Source organism: Rhynchophorus ferrugineus, unplaced genomic scaffold (genome assembly GCF_030347505.1).
Source record: "Rhynchophorus ferrugineus isolate W39M unplaced genomic scaffold, kcgeb_rfMv2 rfM1, whole genome shotgun sequence".
NCBI classification, from domain to species: Eukaryota; Metazoa; Arthropoda; class Insecta; order Coleoptera; family Curculionidae; genus Rhynchophorus; species Rhynchophorus ferrugineus.
The window spans coordinates 17,623,888-17,647,853 of NW_027472580.1; the positions used below are offsets into that span (position 1 = coordinate 17,623,888).

At 32.3% G+C, this 23,966-nt stretch overlaps 2 protein-coding genes across 4 annotated transcripts in view; one reads left to right on the forward strand and one right to left on the reverse strand.

Annotated features, from left to right (window-relative positions):
* The window catches only part of swi2 (Protein singed wings 2), a 91,102-nt gene extending 89,761 nt beyond the window's left edge, over positions 1-1,341 (reverse strand). Inside the window, exon 1 of the mRNA XM_076403016.1 lies at positions 1,202-1,341. The gene's annotated coding sequence lies outside the window, so the exon portion shown is untranslated. The remainder of the gene's footprint in view (positions 1-1,201) is intronic.
* A 4,408-nt stretch (positions 1,342-5,749) lies between these two features.
* Positions 5,750-23,839, forward strand: LOC143195674 (uncharacterized). Of its 3 annotated transcripts, none has more exons than XM_076403080.1 (2): positions 5,750-5,902; positions 23,394-23,839. In XM_076403080.1, the coding sequence occupies exons 1-2, from the start codon at positions 5,860-5,862 to the stop codon at positions 23,774-23,776; spliced, it is 426 nt and encodes a 141-aa protein (XP_076259195.1). In that variant the 5' UTR covers positions 5,750-5,859; the 3' UTR covers positions 23,777-23,839. The 3 variants fall into 3 exon arrangements, with proteins under 3 accessions (XP_076259195.1, XP_076259202.1, XP_076259188.1); XM_076403087.1 differs by lacking the exon at positions 23,394-23,839 and adding an exon at positions 19,497-19,953; XM_076403073.1 differs by lacking the exon at positions 23,394-23,839 and adding an exon at positions 15,318-15,773 and having other exon boundaries at positions 5,774-5,902.
* Positions 23,840-23,966: the final 127 nt, after the last annotated feature.

Genomic DNA, 23,966 nt, shown 5'->3' on the forward strand with positions numbered 1-23,966 from the left:
ATTACTATTTAGCATAAATATCACTTTGTTCGATTGCAATCTATTAATTAGTGTTACAAAATTATTAAAATTATCTCTACTAAATAATTATATCATTTTCACAAACTAATTGAAGTATAATGCCCAAAAAAATTCCTTCTAACAATATCTGGGAAACGTTAGCTCGCACCAAAGAATTTCTCACTGAAATTTCAGTTAGAAATTGCGGGATATTGGAGCATACCCAAAAATAAATCGCCAATATGCGTGGTGAGTTTTCCTGTTCATGTTTTATTCACCTGATATAGCTTCGGTCTTTCTCTTTCCGAAACCCAAATAATCACTTAGAGGTGCTCATTTTCACTCAATAGAAGACATAAAAGAGAACTCAGGACCAGAAGTAAAATCGATTCCGGAATATGCGTTTAAACAAATGTCTTGATAATTGGATTATTCCTTAGTCTGTTATTACGTAAAATGTCTATTAAGAGGATACAATCAATCTGGATAAATTATAAATATTTTGTGCTTTACTGACCAATTCCTAACAGTACTTTAAGTACTGTTTGACGGCAGAATATGCATGAACAATTTACAATAATTGTTAACAAAACTCAGGTTAATCTTGTGCGACTAACATAGTTGGGAATTTCTTACATGAGCAGTTATACGCGTATAACGAGCTCCAAAGTAAACAAACACATCTTAATATCAGCACAAATGGAATATCTAAAAATATTTTGAAATAAGACATGTGCTTAATTTTTTTTTAATTTGTTCATTCTGTCACAGAAACAAGTATTTGTGTACGAAAACGTTCGCTTCACAATATATTTCTAATTGTAATCGAAATATTTTAACTGGAAAATACAAAATGTATATTCAAAATTCCATATAACTTTACCAGAAATTTAAACATATAAACCGAGGTACATTCTGATTGTCAAATAACGTATATTGCAATAAAACTAAGTTTTAATGCATTTAATCAAACTCGAATAACCATATTAACATACATAACAATAATACAACTAAAAGAGGACTTTTATATTAAACTTTCGGACATTTACATAACTAAATGACTAAATTGAAATGAGGATTATATTAATTAAAGAAATAGTAGCAGCAAAACTTATCTTTTAATACAATTATTATAACAATATAATTATTATTACTTCAATTCAGTTATGCATCAAAAATTAATAATGTAAATCGTATTTACCTTTCATTATTTTATCATCTTGATACTTGTTACTTTTTACACAACTATTTATTTAATGAGAAGTCTGAATAAGAATACCAGAACGTAAATAAAACACCAAGAATGATACGACTCTATTGTGGGCCAAGCGCGAGGATATTTGACTGACTTTCCCTGTGAAATTCTCGCTCGTACTGCAGGAATTTTCCGCGCGCTGTACAGTTTTCCAGTTGTTGCCATAATGGTGAAAATGCTCAGACAAGGAGACAGATTTCTATAACAAAATGTGTAGAAATATATGATGAGCTTTGATATTCGACAAACGTGCTTTTCATAATTTTATAGTTATTTAATAAAATGTATACCACTCAAGTAATTAATTTTCCAAGAAATATACAAGATAAATACCAATACTGCCATTGCAAACAACATGAGATAAAAAGCCTTCAAAACCCAAGCAGGCCTAAGACAAAACGAAAATTTAAGCCCACCTCTATTTATAATATTAATGGACGAAATGCCAAACAGGCACAAAACAGGACTACAATTAAGGGATAAAAATTTGAAAAAAATATAAATATCTATAAGAGCTTTTGCAGATAATCTAATAAAAATAACTAATAGAACAAACAACTATAAAATCTTAAACAGATATTAAGAAAATATGATAATGAACAAACATAGAACGACAGTTATGGTAATGGTAGAAGCATAAATAATAAATATCCAAATTGGGGTATGAAAATAGAAAAAAATGTATTTAGGTATCTAGGTACAGAATTCAAAAATAAAGGAAGCTTGGAGATGAAAATGAATTCTAGAAATGAGAAAACTATGAATTTGTACTTCGCTATCAATAGATAATTACAGGTCATTTGAAAAGTCCCCGGCCTACCATAGTAAAAGACAGTTTTTTTTGGCAAAATTAGTTGTTTTTATTCACCATAATTCCATTCAAGGGTGATACACTGATTATAGCGACCTTCCAACTTTTCGATACCATTTTTGTAGTACGATTTGCTCTTTACTTCAAAATAGGCTTCAGTTTCGGCGATCATCCCTTCATTCGACGAAAATTTCTTCCCAGGGAACATTCTTTTGAAATCTAAGGACAGGAAATAGGAAAAATCGCTAGGGTCCAGATCTTAGGAGCAATTCGAAGCCCAATTCATGGATTTTTGCCATCTTTTTCACTAACTTGGGACACGGTGCATTGTCTTGGTGAAGCACCACTTTCTTTTTCTTCATATGCGGCAGTTTTTCGGCGATTTCGTCCTTAAACGGTCCAATAACGCTATGTCATAGCCGCTGTTGATGGTCTCGCCTTGCCAGTCGACTATTGCGTTTTCCCGCGATTTGGAGCGGGTTCATCTTGTGCAGTTCACTTGGATGACTATCGATTGTACTTCGGAGTGAAATGATGGAGCCATGTTTCATCCTTTATCACATATCGACGCAAAAACTCGGGTTTATTACGCTTGATCATCTTCAAACACATCATCAACTCGTCATTGTTTTTGGCCAAAAGTGAGCTTGCGCGGCACCCACTTTGGCTGACCCACACAGAGCTTTCTCATAACCAAATATTCGTAAATGATATGATGTACACGTTCAGTTGATATCTTTAGAGTATCTGCTATTTGATTCAATTTCAATTTACGGTCATTCAAAATAATTTTGTGGATTTTTTTAATGTTTTCGTCGATAACAACCCCTTTTGGGCGTCCACTTGGTTCACCGTTTTCGGTGCTCATTTCACCACGTTCAAACTTAGCAGTCCAATTCTTGATGGGGCAGTGTCCGGGAAGTCGGCATCAAGTCAAGTTTTTGCTTCACGCTTCACGCTCACGCATATTTTGAGGGTTAGGGCTAACTAAAAAAACATATGGATTTAATTATAGTGGCGCCATCTATGTGTCAGACCGGGGACTTTTCTATAGGCCTGTTATTAGTCAAGTTTGTTAAATTAGATCGATCCGTATGATCGAAGATAGTTCTGGTATTGTAAGTGTAAATCAACTGTGCTTTTAACCGCCATGAAATACTTGAAGCGGTCTTCTTGGACCTAAACAAAGCCTTTCACAAGGTTTGGCACGAAGGCTTAATGGCGAAATGCATCCGGTTAGGTCTACCCGATGACCTAACAGCTCTTATAAAATAATTTCTGTCAGGACCATCGTTCCAAGTGAAGATTAAAGATATTCTCTCTAGCCGGAAAACCATCGACGCAGGAGTTCCACAAGACTCCCCCCTGGCACCCGCTTTATTTAGTGTTTTTCTTTAAGATATCCCTAGAAGACTACAAGCTGAGGCAGCTCTTTACGCAAACGACACTGCTTACTTTACTTCTTCAAGAGTGGCACCGCACATCCAAAACTCAGGCCATCTTCTTCCACAAGAAGCCTTTTTCCCCGAGCATTTCGCGTCTTAAAATCGAGAATGCCGAAATCTCATGGTCAGAAGAAACCACCTATCTCGGTCTTGTCTTCGATCGCAAGTTTAAATGTGGAATTCCCAGATTCAAAGGTCCCTCCATAAAGGTCAAGATATTATTAATTTGCTGTTCCCGCTTATCAACAGGATCAACAGGCTTCCTCCCTCAATAAAATCTCACCTGTACAAGATGCTGGTTCGATCAGTCGTTCTATACAGCTCCAGTGTCTGTCTCAAATACGTATCACCTAGCCAGGTGGGACGTCTTCAAGTTTTTCAAAACAAAATTCTCAGAAGAATAATCGATGCCCCCTGGTTCGTCAGGAATAATCAAATTTATGGAGAAACAGACCTCTCCCAAGTTCACGATTTTATATCCGAGCTCTACCCGAGATATTTCTCCACTCTTCGTCTCTCGGGGAATAGATGTATTACCGAGCTGGCTGATATTTTAGGCCAATAACACATTCGGCTATTCGTAGCCTTATTTTATCATAGCCAACACTACCCCGTCCTGCTCTAACTCCAAATTGTCTCGACCTTACCCGGCGAGCGATTACTCATGTACCGCAAACTGCGTGGTGTGATAACATCGCCATGTCCTTGCCTGGCCCTTGTGCCTCTTAACGGTGTTACTGGTTACGGGCACCCTCCTTACTGACGGTAAGAAGTATCAGTTAGGGTTATTGGATCAGCTAATAGGATGGGGTTTAGTGGGTAACCCAGAGACAGGTATCCGCAACATGATTCCCCGGTTTGAGGCAAAAAAAAACCATGGCTTGGATAGTACACATTTTCAAAATACCGAAGAGGTGTGAAAATAGATTGATGAATAGATCGCTGCCAAACTATCATCATTCTTTCAAGACGATATCGCCATAGCAGTGACTAGAAATATGGGAGAAGTTTGTAGGAAATGTTGACAAATGCTTTGACTATATATATATATATATATATATATATATATATATATATACTAGCGACCCGCCCCGGCTTCGAAAGGTGCAATGCTGATACTAAATTAAATACACTACAGAAAAAATATGAACGTTGTATATAAAAACATAGCGGCCCGCTCCGACTTTGCACGGGCATAAAATATATATGCCTATGTCACTCAATGAAAACATGATTAAAATCGATCCAGTATTTTTGGTTCATTCATTACTGCCCTTGGCCTGCACGCATTAAATTTGGAGTAAAACAATTCCTCTTCCCCTATACTTACTATGAAGATTTCCTGCTATCTTTGGAATATCTAAATTCATACAATTTTTATTACATTACACATTTTTAAACGCAAATTTTAAATTTGTAATATCTCCGAAAATATTTGTTTAATTTACATGCTGTAAGGAACCCTATTGATCTATATTAATTGCACACTGTATTTAAGGTACTTAATTCGATAAGGATTAATGCCGTATTGCTTAAAATAGCTTCGTAAATAAGCCATTTTCTCACGTAAAAAGTAAACAATAAAAATGGTTAATGTGGGTTATCCCTAAAAGATAAACATATACCATCGCGGACTTTTTTGTAGACCTTTTTATGGTGTACAATACTGTAGTACATTAATTTGATCTAACTCGTAGGGTTAGGCAGCGTTTTTGCTAATTGCTAAATAAGCCTAAAAAAATAGGTTAATTTACGACATCACGTTAGAAACCTCTAAAATTAGCAATGTTGCCTTAGTATATTATGCATGTATTATACATACAAACCTTCCTCTTGAATCACTCTATCTATTGAAATAAACCGCATCAAAATCCGTTGCGTAGTTTTAAAGATTTAAGCGCACATAGGGATATAGGGACAGAAAAGGCGACTTTGTTTTATACTATGTAGTGATATATATATACAATGGTACAATTTTTTCTCAATAAATATATTTTTAAAGTGAAAAAATGAATAGAATATATGCAACCACCTAATAAACGAAAATTAATAATGTATTTATCGAATATAATTAAATCTGGAATTAACTGAAAAGTTGGCATATGCAACACTGAAACAATAGTATATTAAAATATAGTTATTTTTTAATTATATATTTAATATTGCAATTTAATGCGTTAAAATTTAGGCGTAACATAAAAGTATTAATTTTATTAACTAATTTTTATTGTTATTACTACTTACGAAATCTTTTATGTTATAAATATTCTATAAATTATATAAATATAGCCGCAGCCCGTCACACATTATTTGATGTATCACGTAAAAACATCAAGAAAATACTAAAGATGGTTATTAAATTTGGTTTCGTTACTTTATGTCTTTTGGCGGGTAAGTTAATAAACTCTTTCTTTTAATGCTTGCTTAGACGCTAAAATATTAGAATTATTATACATGTTACTATTAAGCAAATTACAACAAATTTAGACTATTAAGAGAGAGTATAACAAAGCTTCATTTGTTATCTTTTTAATAACACTATACACTACATTATGCCATTATTCCTCAACTACTCATAAATTTTAGTATACAACAGGTCAATTGAAAATTCCCCGGCCTACCATGGTAAAACACATATTTTTGGCAAAATTAGTTTTATTTAATACGACATAATTCCTTTCAAGGGTGATACACTGATTATAGCGACCCTCCAACTTTTCGATATCATTTTTGTAGTACGACTTTGCTTTAAAATAGGCCTCAGTTTCGTCGATCGTTCATCTTCTTCATTCGACAAAAAATTTTTCCCAGCGAGCATTCTTTCGAGGCCAGATCTTGAGAATACAGTGAATAAGGAAGCAATTTGAAGCCCAATCCTTGGATTTTTGACACAGTGCATTGTCTTGGTGAAGCAGCACTTTTTTATCTTTAAAGGCGGCCGTTTTTCGGCGATTTCGTCCTTCAAACGGTCCAATAACGCTATGTAATAGTCGCTGTTAATGGTCCTTCCATTTTCAAGGTAGACAATGCAAATTATTCCATGGGCATCCCAAAATACAGACGCCATAACCTTGCCAGCTGACTGTTGCGTTTTCCCACGCTTTGGAACGGGCTCATCGTGGGCAGTCCACTCGGATGACTGTCGATTGGACTTCGGAGTGAAATGATGGAGCCATGTTTCATCCATTGTCACATATCGAGGCAAAAACTCGGGTTTATTTAGCTTGATCATCTTCAAACACTGCTCCGAATCATCAACTCGTCGTTGTTTTTGGTCAAAAGTGAGTTTGCGCGGCACCCACTTTGCACAGAGTTTTCTCATACCCATATATTCGTGAATGATATGATGTATACGTTCAGTTGATATATTGAGAGTGTCTGCTGTTTCATTCAATTTCAGTTCACGGTCATTCAAAATCATTTTGTGGATTTTTAAAATGTTTTCGTCGTTTAACAAACTGTTTTGGGCGTCCACTGCGTTCACCGTCTTCGGTGCTCATTTCACCTCGTCTAAACATAACATTCCAATCCTTGATGGTTTATTTTCCTGGGGCAGTGTCCGGAAACTTGGCATCAAGCCAAGTTTTTGCTTCAACTGTATTTTTTCCCTTCAAAAAGCAATATTTTATCAACACGCGAAATTGCTTTTTATCCATTTTTTTCACAATAACAAAAGTTGCTCCACTTAAAATGTTATAATTAACAAACCAATAATCCGAAATCTTTTAAGGATTAAGGCTAAATAAAAAACATATGGATTTAATTCTAGTAGCGCCATCTATGTGTCAGGCTGGGGACTTTTCAATTGACCTGTTATAACGTCATATGTATATAGCTACAACGACTACATATACTTTTCGTGATAACTCGACAAAAGAGAAAAAGTTCTAATTAACCAAAAATGCTGCAAAAAATATTTCGGAATCCATTTTGTAAGAATCGTGATATATATATATATATATATATATATATATATATATATATATATATATATATATATATATATATATATATATTGATACTTTCAGTTAAATTTTAACATGTTATCGATGAAGTTACAAAATTCATAACATAAAAACCAATATTTCTGGTTTTTAAATTAAATGATATCTGAATTGTTATCTAAAGAACAATGTGACAAGTGAAAATAAAAATGTATTATGGAAAAGGTAAGTATATTTTATTATGTTATGAACTACTTTTTAATATACTTCTAAAATTCTATTTTAATAATCTAGTTTTAAAAACTATTTTTAATTTTAGTAGTTTATTTATATATACTACTCATTATGTATTTTAAAAACATTATTTTAATATAATATAACGACAAATTAAAAATATATAACAAACATATTTGTTTAAATGATTTTAACTAATTTTCTAGCATTTTAATATTGTAATTTTCCTATGCCAAAAAATATTATAGTGTAACAATTAACCAAACTTAAAAATATTATACACAAAATATTTAGCACCTGACAGTTCGTTGTTAGTAAAAATTATGCACTGTACAAGGAAATAGCTCTTCTTCATAATAGAACGATAAATTTGAATACCGCAGTTTCAAGATTTGGTTGAAAATATGGTCGAAATATTGATTCAACCTTCCTCAAATGCGAAGAGATTGAAGAAAATAAAAATTGAGGAAGCTGAGAAATGTTAATGATGAAGCACTGTTCAAGAGTATTGGTTAAAATATAGAAATATCAATTTTTTTAATTACATCTTATATTAGATATGTTTAGTTATGATATGCTTACAATCTTAATTTATAAATTAATTCATTACTACTATTCTGTTGTACTTGGATCAATACACAAGCCAGGCAAGTACAGAATAAAATACATCAAAATATATTTCCCACATTAAAATTAATTAAACTAAAGTTAGGAGTAACAATTTACACTATATGTTACAAGTTCGTCTAGTTTGATTCGTTTCAATCTTCTGATTTCCTGTAAGTTGTTCAGTAGCTGTGTTGCTTCCACGTTGCTGTGATTTAGCAACCTTATTTCATGCTTTAAGTCGAAATCTTGAGTAACTTCGTAAATCCATTTGATTTCGAGTTCATCGTGCAGCTGTTTATTGGTTACGTATCGATAAGGATTGGTAATTAATCGTAGAAATTTGTTTTGGCAGCGTTGGATTACTAGTTGTTTTCATGTTTTAATGTAACTCCATATTTGTATCCCATAGGCCCAAATTGACTTTATGAAAGACTGATTAACCAATCTCTTTGATTTTAATCAAGTTGAAAGTATCTTCCGGCTAACCAGAACAGTGTTTGAGTTTGAGTCTGAGTCTAATGAGTCAAATTTAAGTTAAAAAGCTCTCTGTAACCTATGCTCACTATATGCATATCCATGCTTTCATTTTCACAAGAAATTAAACCGAATAAATTATACATATCAAAGAGATTTCGTTGAATGGATTATTTAACATCAATATAACGATACTGATTTTTTAAAACCTCATCCTAAATTACAAATCTCAATTTTTGCCTTGATAGCTTCGCTTATCGCCCAGATTTCCATCTTTGAAGTTCAAACAATCCAATTATGTTTGTTAATAAACATGTTTATCCACAACATATCATTATTTGACGAAAGTTTTTGATTAAAGGCAACTTACTTCTTTAAAAATGAGACTGATTAAATGACTTCTGATACCGACATGGCATAATGTGAACAACATTTGATGTCAATAAAACAATATCTTATGCTTAACAATGTCTTATGCTTGTGAAACTATTCAATTGTATGAAACATTTACTGGTCATATTCTCTCTCATTTTGGTAATCATAATTAAACCTCACAATCGTGTCTTTTTTTAACACCGCTTGATGTCTTTTGATGCAGTTATATGATGTATAATATGTATGTCATCTATGTCGATTGTTGATGATGTTAATGATGATGCCATCACCATCGACAAATATGTTTACCAACAATATCATATATTTATAGAAAATTGTCATGGAAAATTTCCTATATGCCAGTAATGCAATGTAAATATTTTTTGATATGCTAAACCCAATAAAACCGTATTCTATGTTTGTATATTTTTGAAAAATATAACAGCGTATTCTACTTAATTCAGATCTTGAGTAAATATATTATTTTATTCTTGTTATTTTACAAATATACTTCCAAGATAATTAATATTACTATATACACTAATACTTAACAACATTTTTTAAAATACTATGGAAACGTGACGAAAAAACGATGTTGATTTTGTAGCGATTCATTTTCGCACTTCTATTCAAAAACATGTACCAGCTAAGCCTTGTGCATCTATCATCACGGAATGCAACGAAACAGTGTATCCTTCACAACTTTTACAACGTGCGGCTGACCGTTGCTTTGCAACAGGATAGCTTTACGTCTGTTACTCGTTATTGTTAGTCTTTTTTAACAACATATGATTCAATTTGTTTAAATGACGTCGATTAGCAAATGGTGTCAATCGATTTTTCTGATTCTCATTATATACACAGTATGACTTTATGAACCTGGATCTTTGATTTTGACGTGGGCGAAATTCTTGATGAATTAATCAGTTTTGGGCTTCGGATTGTCGTAGATCTATTTTTCACCACCAGTCTCTTCAATACAATACTCTTTTTTTTTACCTGACAAGCAATCAAAGCTCCTCTTACTCGTATGGTAGCCATTTTTCCTTCTTTTTGGACCTTTCCCATCACATGTAGGTGTCTGGAAAGAGTTAATTCATAAAATGTTAAGCTTCCTGAAAGAGAGTTTTTCCAGAGAGTCTTGTTGAATTGTCTTAGAATTGTTTGGTCAACCAGACCATTCTTTGTCATTGACATCAAAATTAGCACTTTTAATCAGTCAAATGTACACTTCGACTATTTTTTTATCCATGAGAACAGACGGAAATAGACGAATTCCTTCCCGTATTAATTTTGAAAGAGTAAAGGACATAGTTAATTGTTAATTATCTTAGCTGTATAGATATTATTCAATAGATATTAAATTGGCAAGTGGCAGTATGAAAAAAGGAATGGAATAATGATTCCAAATATATTCCATCACATTTCAATATTTGGAAAGTAAGAATGTAAATAATATATTTCATTTTAACGTGTACTTGCAAATGTTTTTTAACCGTATGATAAGTGAGATGGAAATGTCTGTATTCTTTCTAAAACTTTCTTTGGGAAAGAAAAGAAAAGATGTAACTGCTGGATTCTATTACGCCCAAAAGAACAGTTTGATTTTGAATAATGTAAAATTATTTTAATATTTCACATGTTTGAATTGGTGGTAAAAAAATTAATATAATATTGACTACTAAATATTTGTATCGTATTTTTTCAATCAATCTTTATCAACTATTTAACCATAGCACACTTTTTAAATATTTTTTTAATACTCTTATTAATTCCACAATTTGCCCAGAGGACAATAAGTATTGGTTTTGTTTATATTATATATATATATATATATATATATATATATATATATATATATATATGGCATGTAGAAAATCACTTCATTAAATGAGCTCTTGCATAAAATACTATTTTAATTAATTAGTCTTATTCTAAAGCTTATTCTAAAATCTATATATGTCCAATAATCAGATCGGATGGCGTTAGATGTTTTAAACTAGGCACTTTAGTGTCACTTCGTATATTTAACTGATTAACGAGTACATTGGGATGCACTGAAACTCATTCGAAGTACTTCACACAAACACGTAGAGTTACACCCGTTATTGGTTCTAGATAAATATCGCGAAACATAGTACGGAGCATCGACAATGGGACGCAACACTTTATTTTGAAACCGTCGTATGATGGATATATTAGACTAGCTAGCGGTTTCACATAGTTGGATTCCATGTTGTGACCAAATAGGCTTGAGTATAGATTTATACAATAATAACTTGTTATCTAATGATAACTTGGATTTCTGCCCGATAAGCCAATACATTTGGCAGATTTTAAGTCCAAGTTGTTTCCGTTTGACGAGTATGTGCTTCTTCCAAGTTAGGCATCGATCTAAGTGGATACCAAGATATTTATCATGCTCTACTTGCGGACGTTGATAATTGATATAGACTGGTGGACATGTTCCTCTACGGACTATAAGAGTTATGACTGAATTTTGTTTTCTTGACTTTTATACGCCTTCTTTTCAGCCACATTTGTATTTGATTTAGGTGTGTTTGTAGGTTAGTCGATGCTATGGCTGTATCTTCTTGAGGGCTAATACTGCCGTGTCCTCTGCGTATGTTGCCACAGAGGCTATTTTTGTAGTAGGTAGATCGGCTATATACAGGAGATATAGTACTGGACCCAGTACACTACCTTGCGGAACTCCTGAATATATTGCATGTAATTCGGTATGTTCATCGCGTAGTGTTACAGTAAAATGACGATCTGTGAGGCAATATTTTAGCAGCTCATAATCCGGATGAAGGAGATGTTTCTTTAATTTAACCTGCAATTCAAGCATCGAGCAATTTTAGCAGTTAAGTCCATATTTATTTTGTTAACAAGTCTATGCACTTGATCTACTATTCCATGCTTATTGCGAAACCCAAATTGGTGTTCTGGATTGATCTTTCTCTTCTTTATTATAAAATTGAGCCTTTTTATATAGAGTTTCTCAAAAACTTTTGAAACTATCCGTAATAAACTTATAGGCTGGTAGGACATCTTCTGGTGTTTTCCCTGCTTTGAAAATCATTATTATTTGAGCTACTTTCCAGGTGCTAAAAAAATAATTAATTCTTCTTTTTCTTAATATAATAATAATTTTGTAAATTAAATATTAAATAAAGATTATTATTCGTCAAAACAAACTTCAATGAAAGAATTTTTCACATTCAAAGGCTTGAACAATTATACTGTTATACTACAAACAAAACATAAAAGCATATATAATACATATAAATCTGTGCAAGCGTAAATTCGGGACGTTATTTGAAAGGTCGCGGCTAAGACGGCAAAGCCAGGATGTCAAAAACCAGTCGAATGAAATTAGTCGAACCAAAAATAGCCACTGAAAGTACTCGATTGAAACAGTCGATAGTAAAAAGTAGTAAAATCAGTCGGACCGAAAATAGCGACTGAAACAGTCGATAGTAGCAGTAGTCAATTACTAAACAGTAGATAATTCCCAAAACCAACAATTTGGTGACGTTTTTCTATGGTTAGGTTAATTAAGAGTTATTGACATTGATACTTCGCTGATTTACATTTCTGATCAAAATATATGCAAATACTTAATAATAATATTTAAAACCGCCAAAGGCAATAATTAGCGAACAGCCGAAACAGTCGATAATCGCAAAACCGTCGATAGTCAAAAAACTAAAATGCACGGTTCGACTGTTTTTTTTTTCAGTTCGTGATGTCAGACGAAGATGTACGATGCCTTTCCTATATAAATTGTGAGGAAGGAAAGGACGGAGATAATTGCTTGGAGCAGTTAATTTTATATGTGCTTATATTATTTTCCAAAGGTAGTATAAGCGAGAAGGAGATGTACATATTCCGTCACTTACTAACTTTTTAAAAGAAAAAGAAAAATATAATTACTGAATGCTATTAACAGCAAATTAGCAACTAATAATTTAATTTGAAAGGAAGTAGGATTACTTTTATATTTGAATGTTCTGTGGATCCGTAAAAAGGAATGAAATTCTTCTATGGAATGGAATAATACCCCACAAATGTTTTATCGTATTTTAATACGTTACTTACTATTTTTGAATAATATGCTATAATAAATATAGACAATACAATAGAACTTAAATAATAATAAATAATAAATAAATGCTCTATTTATTATTGAACGGAAATATTTTTTAACAAAAATCGAGAGAGTTAGATCCAAACCAAAAAGCCATTATTGCCATAAAAACAGTCAAAAGTATTTTACTATTTATTATTTACAATTTTAATCTTTTTACCCTACTACATTAACAATATTGAAATATCGTTCCAAAATGCTGCTATATTAATATACAATATATTGATATTTACAAGCAAACTACCAAAAAACCATAAAACTATATATATTACATATAAATCTATGAAAGCATAAATTCGGAACATTTTTGTCAAAGTCGCGGATAGGACAACAGAGTCCGAATGTTAAAAGTCGAATAATACTAGTAGACTAAAAGTACACGACTGAAACAGTCTATAATAAATAGTAATAAAATCAGTCGGGCCGAAAATAGCGACTGAAAACAGTCGACTGAAACAGTTACTAAAAAAAGTGGAACAACCAGTCGAACCAAAAATAGCGACTGAAACAGTCGATAATAAAAAGTAGTCAATTACCATGGAGTAATATATAGAGTGTTAACTTAATACAAATAATTTCAGAATTGTTTGGCGTGGTCTCAGCAGAAAGGCTTAGTTCAAATTACCATTACAGGCACCTGTAATTAAAATATTTTAAAAGGAGAGCGTTTCATTGGTCAACGATTCTCTCTCTGATGTCACATTCTACTGACCAATTAAATTTCAAATAAAACCAAAATGTAATTTTTCAAAACCATTTATTAATATAAAATTCTATATAAATAATATAAATAAAAAATTATTAAATGTGGATATAAAAATGGTTGCGATCTAATTGAAAACATAACATATTACGTGGGAAACATAATTAAAATTATCTATACCTCTTTTTCCCTTTCAAATAAGATGTATTAAAGTTAATTTTCTATCTTTTTGTTCCCTAATACTGAAAGAAAAACAGCATAGCTGAAAGTCTGTGTCTGTTAATATTTTACTTACTTGTTAATCGTATGATATCCATCAAAATAGAGAAAACATACCAAAAGGTAATATTTTAAAGAACAGCAACAAAAAATTCAAATATGATATATTTCAAAATTACTGCTGTACTCTCGTTGTGGTAAAATGGAGGAGTTAAAAAGACAGCTTAATCATCTATTAACAATATAATAAAACAATCATGATAATCTCTTGTTTATAAAATCAAGCTCATCTTGTTGGTGTGCAAATTGTATTATATTATGTTGTATTAATGCATTTTATTAATATTGTTGTTGAAAAGGTTATCTTGGTTAAGGAGTCTTAAGCCAAAATATTAATTATAATTAAATACTTGTAAGTATCTTAACCATTATACATTTGTTTCAAGTAAATGAACCCCTTCAAAATAGTTAAATTTCAAATTGATGGCACTTTACAAACAACTTTTCAAAGGGTAACAAAAATTTTTCATTTTCATGATTTCTTATGTTGTATTCCTGTAAATAATAATGTATATGAACACAAATGCTTTATATAAATAATTGTATACGTACCAGATAAAAGCAATGTTAAGTCGCACACATTCTTAATCTAGCTAACTTCCAAGGAAAACTATGTCTGGTTGTTTATTTCATCACATACACTGGATACACAACACTTTTGAGAATGAACGTACATTGAAATCAAATAATATATTTAAGACACAAGAATGCTGATCATACTTTATACCAGACACCCAAAAATGGCATCGTAAACAAACTTAATCAAACAATCGCGTTATAGAAATGAGCCAATCAAATTCCTTTGTAGGCCAATTAAAATGAACCAATCAAAAAAGTGGTCCCAGAGCCACCACTGAATGGACCAGGCAAAATATTTCCTTGGTTTCGCCTATTTAAGTAAACCCTCTATGCATATTCTATTTCAATTACTAAACAGTCGATAGTCAATTTCAGTCGAAAGTTCCTAACGCTAGCAAAAATCATTTAACCACTGAGTACACCATTGAAACAACAATGATAATATTTTATTTTCAGTTACATGTACCGCTCAGAATTTCTACGAAATACAGCCGTTCGATTTTTCTGAGCCAGCTTGCAAATACATCGTGGCCGAGCTGATAAAAACCGATAACGATTATTTGGGACTGACCGCATATTTCCCGAAACTGATCGCCTTCGCCAAAAAATACAACGTGGATAAACTTCGGTACAAAAGACAGCTGGGACTGCTGTCGGTGGTTGGAGGACCCGGCGTTAAACTCATGGTGAAGATCTTAGAGCACCGCAAGACGGCCCAGTTGTTCGGTCACTTAAAAAAAGTCGTGCGCTTCATACCCGAGTGTCTCTATTTGTTTAAGGGTTTCAGGAGTTACGTCAAGAGTAACATTTACTCGAAAGTGATACAAGATCAAGTCCAAACGTTCTTTTCATAACAAACGTGTAACTAACGCATGATTAAAATAAAGATTCTTTGATAAAACTGATATAGAATTTTAATTTTCATCTTATAGTTTCATTAAATTTATTACAATATTGCTCTCGTTATTATATAATTAATACAATGATATAGAGTAATGATAAAAGAATGATTTATAAAAATAGTGCAATGACAAACACAGTAAAACAGTCATCGACAAATTTTCTGAAATGCAATAAAATTATAATTGCTAGATCAGGTGGTAAAAGATTTATATCCATCGTGCTATATATTGGAACCTATCAAAGTGTTATTTCTTTCAGATATAATTCCTCTTTAAGAAATCGTTCCAACTTACCATTACATTTCGTTCAATTTCAGAGTGTCATACCAAAAAAACAGACAGGATTTATAGCGAATCGCGGCTATGTATATACGTTTTTCGCACTTCGCTAGTTTATGGAGAGACGTTTTAAACATGAAACGGGTTCGATAATCCGTTTTATTACTTTTCATTCTACTGTAAATTCTCCAGTATTTATTCTTTTCATTCTACTTCGACTGTAAAAATTGGCTCTAACTTTGCGCAGCTTTGGCAGCCAAATATGTCGTCCTAAAAATTATTAAACTTCTTCAGTATAGTAGTGGATGCAAATATGCGAGAAGTTTTTTAAAAAGTCTTAGCGTTCAGTATGATGCTACGAACTCCTTGGCCAATCTTATGTTAGCGCTACAAACTGTTCGAGAATTAATAGTTAAAAGACCAAAATATTGACAACTCAAATACTGATTAGAAACAAGACAAACATTTTTCGAAGATTTATCTTAAGAATCTTTCTGTATGATTCCGAGACTTAGACACTGTTACAATTTGACGTCTGTAAGTTTGAGAACTTTCAAGCTAGATGCGAGATAGTATTTAGAAATGATATGATTCATGTAAAGTGAAGAAATTCCCCACAGAAGCTCCGAAAAAAACATAGATCATAATAATAGGAAATAATCTAAAGAATAAAAGACTAACAAAATTGTCTGAGACCAGCACAGTTGCAGCCGATCACCAACTGTGGCCAGACTTAGTGCTGGTTGAAAAATAGATACTCTCCCCGAGCACCGGCTATGGATTGATGATGGTGATATACCAACAGTTTCTTCAGTATTTTAGTTAGTTATGAAGACGTTCTACTAGGAAGAATAGAAAATGTATGAGCTAATGGTAAAAAGTAAAAGTTCTAAAACTTAATCTTTCAGATTTTGGTTAATATTTTTAAATTGAGAAAACCAAAATTTAAATTTATTATCATTAACAGTATCATATATCTAATTTATAAACTAAACACCCCACTTTCAAATCAAGGTACGCAATTGTTATCAGTCTTAATATATGCCTAATATATTCGGACGTATTAGTATAGTATTTTAAATAGTTTTTTAAATATTGAGGATTCTTTCCAATTATCGAACACATTTTATTGCATTTTTATTCAAGTTTTTTTTCTTTTCGTTTTAATATGTTCATATCAATGGAGTCTTGCGTTAAGATTCATCTCGCGACACTTCTGTTGATGCGTGTAGTATGGAATGAAAGTATTTTTTAGTTATCGTCCAGTTATTTATATCGTTACTTGATTATTGCACTTTTTTGGTTACTTCTTTGCGACTGTCTCTAATAGCTAGTATCGTAATGTATCTGTAAATGTTGCTGTGCTGTTGCTTTCCTTAAAAAAGGTGTCCATTGTGGCGTCGCCTTTTGATACACCTACTTTATTTTATTGTTGAATATGCTTCCTCTTGTTTAAATAGAAATATTCCGTCTGTGATTTAAGAATCTCGCGTATTAAATTCGGTGTACTAATTCTGTAACATTTCTTCAAACTTGGACATGAAGGAGGTGTTCTTCATGCTAAAATTTATCGAAAACTTGAAACTACATCTAAGGATATGGCTGAGCAGACTTTTTCTGTTCTTAGGCTCTTTCAACGAAGCATGTGGTTAAGGTTTTTCTCTCTAAAACTACTTTTAACATTTCAACAGGAATTTGTCCAATATCTTAGATATTTTTCGTACCATTGAAATGGGTTGAGTATTTTATATAATTCATTAACTTTAGATCAACTTTATACTACTAATCAACTAATTACTTTATTTGTACAGAACCAACTAGCAACATATTGGATCCTTTTTAGTCCCTTTTAATATCCATCGGTCTCTGTCAATTAACTTTGGGTTTCGCCCACTATTCCTCTTCGGATGATTTTTTACCATGTTTTGTGTACGCTGTTATTGCTGTGGATACCGTCGCTCATGAAACGTTAAACAACTTAGCTGTTTAAGTCACAGAGGCTCCCGCTAACCGAAGACCAACGATTTGCCTATAATACGCTGAAATATAACCTACAAAAGTTGGCATGTAAACTGAGCGATAAATACGCGTCGCGTTACTAACACAGAAGTAGTGTTACCAAAATGTACTATCGTATATTGTATCGTGTTCTTATTATTTTGTCTATCACCTATATGTACACACATAAAGACAAATAAATAATCTTCTAACCAACCAATTTTTTTTTACATTTCACATAATATTTGAACCACTTGATCAAACAATCAAACCATGTAACCTAAAATTTGAATATTATTATTGCCGAACAACCTATTTACTTTATTCCACTTTAAGAAGGCATTTGAAATTGATCCAGTATATATTAATCAAAGTATTTTCCTTAATTTGTTGCAATTTCTCCTCATCATTCTGGAAACATGGCAAAAGAACGATGTTGGTTTGGTATCATCGATTCATTTTCGCACTCTTTGGCATTTCAAAATCGTATTCCACCCAAGCCTTACTGCATCGGTCTGAACAGGTGGCAATCACAAGACCCCTGTATCTGGTGAGTACGCAACGTACGGCAGAACTGCTCATTCGAGCTGAAACAGTGTATCCTTCACAACTTTTGCAACGTGTGGCCGAGCGTTGTCATGCAAGAAGATGGCTTTATGTCTGTCACTCTCTATTGCTGGTCTTATTTGTAGCAACTTATGGTTTCATTTGTTCAAATGGTGTCGATAAATACCTGCAGTAACAGGATCAATAGATTTTAGCAGCTCGTTATACACTACCCCTTGCTGAGCTCAACCTTTATGATCAACGTCAACCAAACCGCAAAATTTTATGGCCATCGTTATTCCAGTTTGTTGTGGATCCAGTTTGTTGAAGAGATGGACTACTCTCATAATGAATTAACTAATGTTTTACCAATTTGTTGCATTTAGGATTGTCGTAAACTCGCCTTTCATCACTAGTCACAACACTTATTTTTACCTAGCAAGCAATGAAATCTCCTGTTGCTTTTGTAACGATTCGAAATGACATTTTCAGTCAATTCATGTAGTGCAACATGTAAACGTGTGGAAAGATTGATTCATCAATTCATTATCAACATAAAAACAGTGTGATCATGATATAACAAAATGTACCATATTATTTGGTGTTCTTACTATTTTGTCTATCCCCTGTATAAACAAAAACCAATAAATAATCTCGTAACTCATCAACCTTTTTTATATTTTACATGACAATTAAACCAGTTGATAAATCAGATCATGTAACCTAAAAATATGATGTATTGCTGAATAGAATATCCTTACTTATCTAATTATAAAGGGTAACGAAATATATTCAACATTGTCTTAAAAATGTATTCTACTGACCAGTTTAACAAACACATTCTTATGTTTATTAGTAACATTTACATTGTGTAAATTAAGATTATTTACAAAGAGAAATCTTTTTGCAGCTATCTTGCCTCCACCAACGAAGGCTCAACAGTACCAGATCAGCAAGTACGACGTGTCGGATCCGGCCTGCAAATATGTGCTAAGCGAGATAATCCGATTCGACCGCCACCTGCTGGACCTCAGCTCCCTGTTCCCCACCTTCTCATCCATGGCGGACAAGTACACCACCGACGATCGCTTTAAACGCAAGAAGCGCAACATGCCCAGCTTATTGTCGAAATTCGACAACGAATTCCTTGGAATCTTCTACGACCACGTCGATCGAATATTGGAGCACGCGGAACCGTGCTTCTATTGGGTGAGGGGCTTCTTGAAGTTTTGGCTGCACAAAGTGGTCTTCAGCATCTTCGCGGATCAGATCCACGGATTCCTCACTTAATTCTAACAATTGTATTGCGAATTTAAACAGATTGTTATCGAATTTCTTTGAATAAAGATTGCATGCATATACTTTAATTTTATATGATTTATTTATCCCCGATTTTATATCATCTTGCTCTGGAACACACTGTATAGTCTATTCAAAGTTTTTTTGTACATACGCCATCAAGACGTTTAATGTATTGCCTGCACTAATTTGTAAATTCGTTTCAAAATCAGACAATATTTTCCTTCTCATTTTATTCTAGTTAAAAAGAGACACAATGCAGTCTGATTAGTTGTCAGACGTATGCAAAATTCTTGAAAACAATAGTGAAGAGGTTATAACTCTAACCTGTAAACTATTGTGGCTGCATAATTAACTGTAGTTTTTAGACGTACTATAATGTTAAAATAAATTATATTCATAGAGTACTAGAGATGTAAGTCAATGGGATACTCTGGCGCAAAGTTTTGCTGTTCCCAACATCCAGGGCGCCATAATTGGCTATTCAAGTAATTTGATTGGTCAATTTAAATCTTCATTATAGGCACCTGTAAGAGAAATATTTTACTGTGAAGACATTTGATTGGCTCATTAGTAATGTTTGACACGTGACAGCCTTGACGTCATGTTTAATTGATCAATGAAATTTAAATAAAAAACAATTTTTTTCTCAAATAAATTTATTAAATAAAATATAAATAAAAATATAATATGTAAAAATAAATAAATATAAATATAATCTATAACAATATATAAATATAAATATAAATATATAATGTAAATTTATCTATAAAATATAAATATTATATACATATATATAAAACCATAAAAAAACTTTAGTATATTGCAAATCAAAATTATCTTCCGTCTTTTTTTCTTTTTCATATTTGTTTAGTGCCATCAATTTAATAGGATCTATCAGAGTTCTGTCTTTTTGTTTCCTTATACTGAAAGCTGAAGCCCTGTTACTCAAAAGTATAGCGCACCTTGTTATTTCTTTTAATATTTTATCTGAAAGATTATTATGTAATGTACAATTGAAGGGTTTTAAATTTACTTTTGTTATTTAACAAAAATTTTGTTATTATGAACGTGTCGTAGAATAAAAGAGATAGCCTAGGGACAGTATTTTCATTTCATCCCCGTTTTGTATAGAATGTAAATATTTAGAGATTCATGTTCATCCTCTTCACCTAAAGGTCAATGAGATGAAACAAATTAAGTTATGTTGAGCGCTTCAAATTATTTCTAAAACATACTAGATTCTAGCTAGAGCCAGATTCAAAACAAACCATCTTGGTTAAGTAGCCTTAAGCCAATATATTTATATGGCTAATTAAACTTTTTTCTTTAATGAAAAGAACCCCTCAAGGTAGTTATTAAATTGATGACACTTCAACATATATATATATATATATATATATATATATATATATATATATATATATATATATATATATATATATATAACAACAAAACATACTGGAACGATCATAAATTTTCTTAAATACATAATCCAATCGGTTTGGGATTTTTAACATTATCAACCATTTTTCAATGACATCCAAATACTTCTTCGAACGAAAACGATTCTGCATTTCTTTACAATCTGTGCATCCGGGTACACAACACTCCCTACACCGATAATTCACTTTACTTTATATACTACCTACTTATATGTAGTAACGAACTAATAAATTTATCTCTAAATGCGCTATTCCATATGTGAGCCATAATGAAAATGGCGTTAAAAATAAATAAACAACAAACGTACCATAGAAACGAAATGAGCCAATCAGATCCCGTCGGGGCTTACAGCATAGCAATTAAAGCAAGTAATAAGATAAAAGTAGCGACATCTATATGTTGGACGTCGCGAAACATTTCCCCAAAATTTCCTATGAAGTTATATCTCTATTTCTCTATGATTATATTTGAAAACATTTTTGTACAATTATTTTATTTAGATTAGAATTTTGTTGTATATCAAAGCCAAACTGAACTAAAACTCAGAGTTGATGTTGCCCTTGCAACGTTTTGATGTCACAAATTTAAATGACGTATGTACAAAATAACTTTGAACAGACTATATGTATAACTCTTGTATAATCCATTCAAAATAATACTAAAAATAATAGGTCTCACGTCATCACGATGTCGAATGTATCGCAATTTGTAAATTCGTTTTAAAATCAAACAGAATGGAATAATACCCCACAAATGTTTTATCGTATTTTAATATGTTAACTGCTATTTTTAAATAATATACTATAATAAATATAGACAATACAATAGAACTTAAACAAAACCTAAAACTAAAGATGTCAACAATAACCGTAAATACTTAATAAATATTCAATATATACCTCTCATGGAAAAGAAAACTAATCCATGACATAATTAAAAATGATTGCGTAATAACTGCTAGAGCTTTATTAAATAATAACGATGTATCGAGGTTATCCACGAATGAACCCATTTTTTGGTATTTCTATAAGATATAAAGCGCTGCTCAGACAGGTCACGTCAAGTCGAAACAAGTAGTAATCAGAAGGTACAAAGTCTGGAAAATACGCCGGGTAGGGCAAATCTTCTCTTTTTAATATTTTCAATTATGTTTTCTCCGGTCATGCTAAAAAATAACATTGTTGTGTCTTTGCTCATATTCCAATAACGATCCCCATTGATGGTTTAATTAGGTTTTAGAAGTTCATAGTATACCACACTAAGCTGATCCCACAAAATACAGATCGTTAGCTTGGAACTATGGCTTTATTGCTGATGTTGATTCATGGTCGGTGGTTCCCATGATTTCTCCCACTTTGGATTATCGTAATGGGTCCTTACATATACAATACAATGCAAAAAGACCTTTCCTGCCTTACCACTGACGCAGCATTTGACACATGACCAAACGCCTTTTAATATCTCTTGGTTCGTACAGCAAAAAATATCCAAGCTATTGTAACATTCCCATGTTTTTCAAGAGATTGGAACTGGTTTCTTGTGTTACTCCCAACAATTCTGCATATTCTTCTTTCATCAAGTAACGCCTTCAAATGTTTTGGCTGTCCAGAGCTCTCTTGGGTTTTTGCCCAAGAAGTCTTGCATTTTTCCATCTTTGGGTCGTTCTTTAAAATCAAACCAACAATTGAGATACGCCGTTGCATATCAGCATAAGTTTCTAAAAAGTTTGATGGGCCTGTGTTAAAAAAAGAGTAATGATTGTTGAAAATGTAGTTATGACGGTTCCAAGATCTATAATACCTTTACATTTAAAAACTCAATAATACTAAAAGAAAAACTATTATTTTATGCAGATAAATGTTAAAACCATTAAATTTAATCAGTTCAGTCAATTTATCAAAATACATAAAAGTATATGATGTATCTAATAAAAATGGCACTGAACTAAACACACGAAAATCCTATCATATATGTACTTAAAACATTTAGAAATATGAGTTTGTTTATATTAATTATACCTCATTAATTTGTTCATCGTTTCCTAACTATCCCTTTTTTTCAGCGACATCATTAGTTGAAGCCACCAAGTTGCAGATACGGAAGTTCGACATGTCCGATCCATCCTGCAAGTTTGTGCTCAGTGAGATCGTTAAACTGGATCAAACATTGTTCAGTTTTACGTCATTCTTTCCTTCGTTGGAAGGTCTATCACAGAAATACGACGCCAAAGCTTACCTAGCATACTCCAGGCGCAAGAGAGATTTATCTACCCTTTTAGGGCTCGTCAATAACAGCATGATAAAAACAGTATTCGAACATATAATCTATATTCTGGACCATCTAGATCCCTGTTTGTACTGGTTGAGAGGGTACGTTAGATTTTGGATCGACGACATAGGATTTAAAGTGGTAGGAGGTAATATTAATCGATTTTTTGATGTTTAATATCTTAATGTTAAATAATGTATGAGTTTCAATCAATAGATGTAATAAAAAGCATACCATTTATTTTCCTTTGATTTGCCTATAACCACTCACCAAATCCCTTTTATCTTATAGAATCTCACATTAATTAATTAAAAATCAAAAATCCCTCCAAAATCCCTTCGTTTTACTGTATTTTCTTAATATTTCT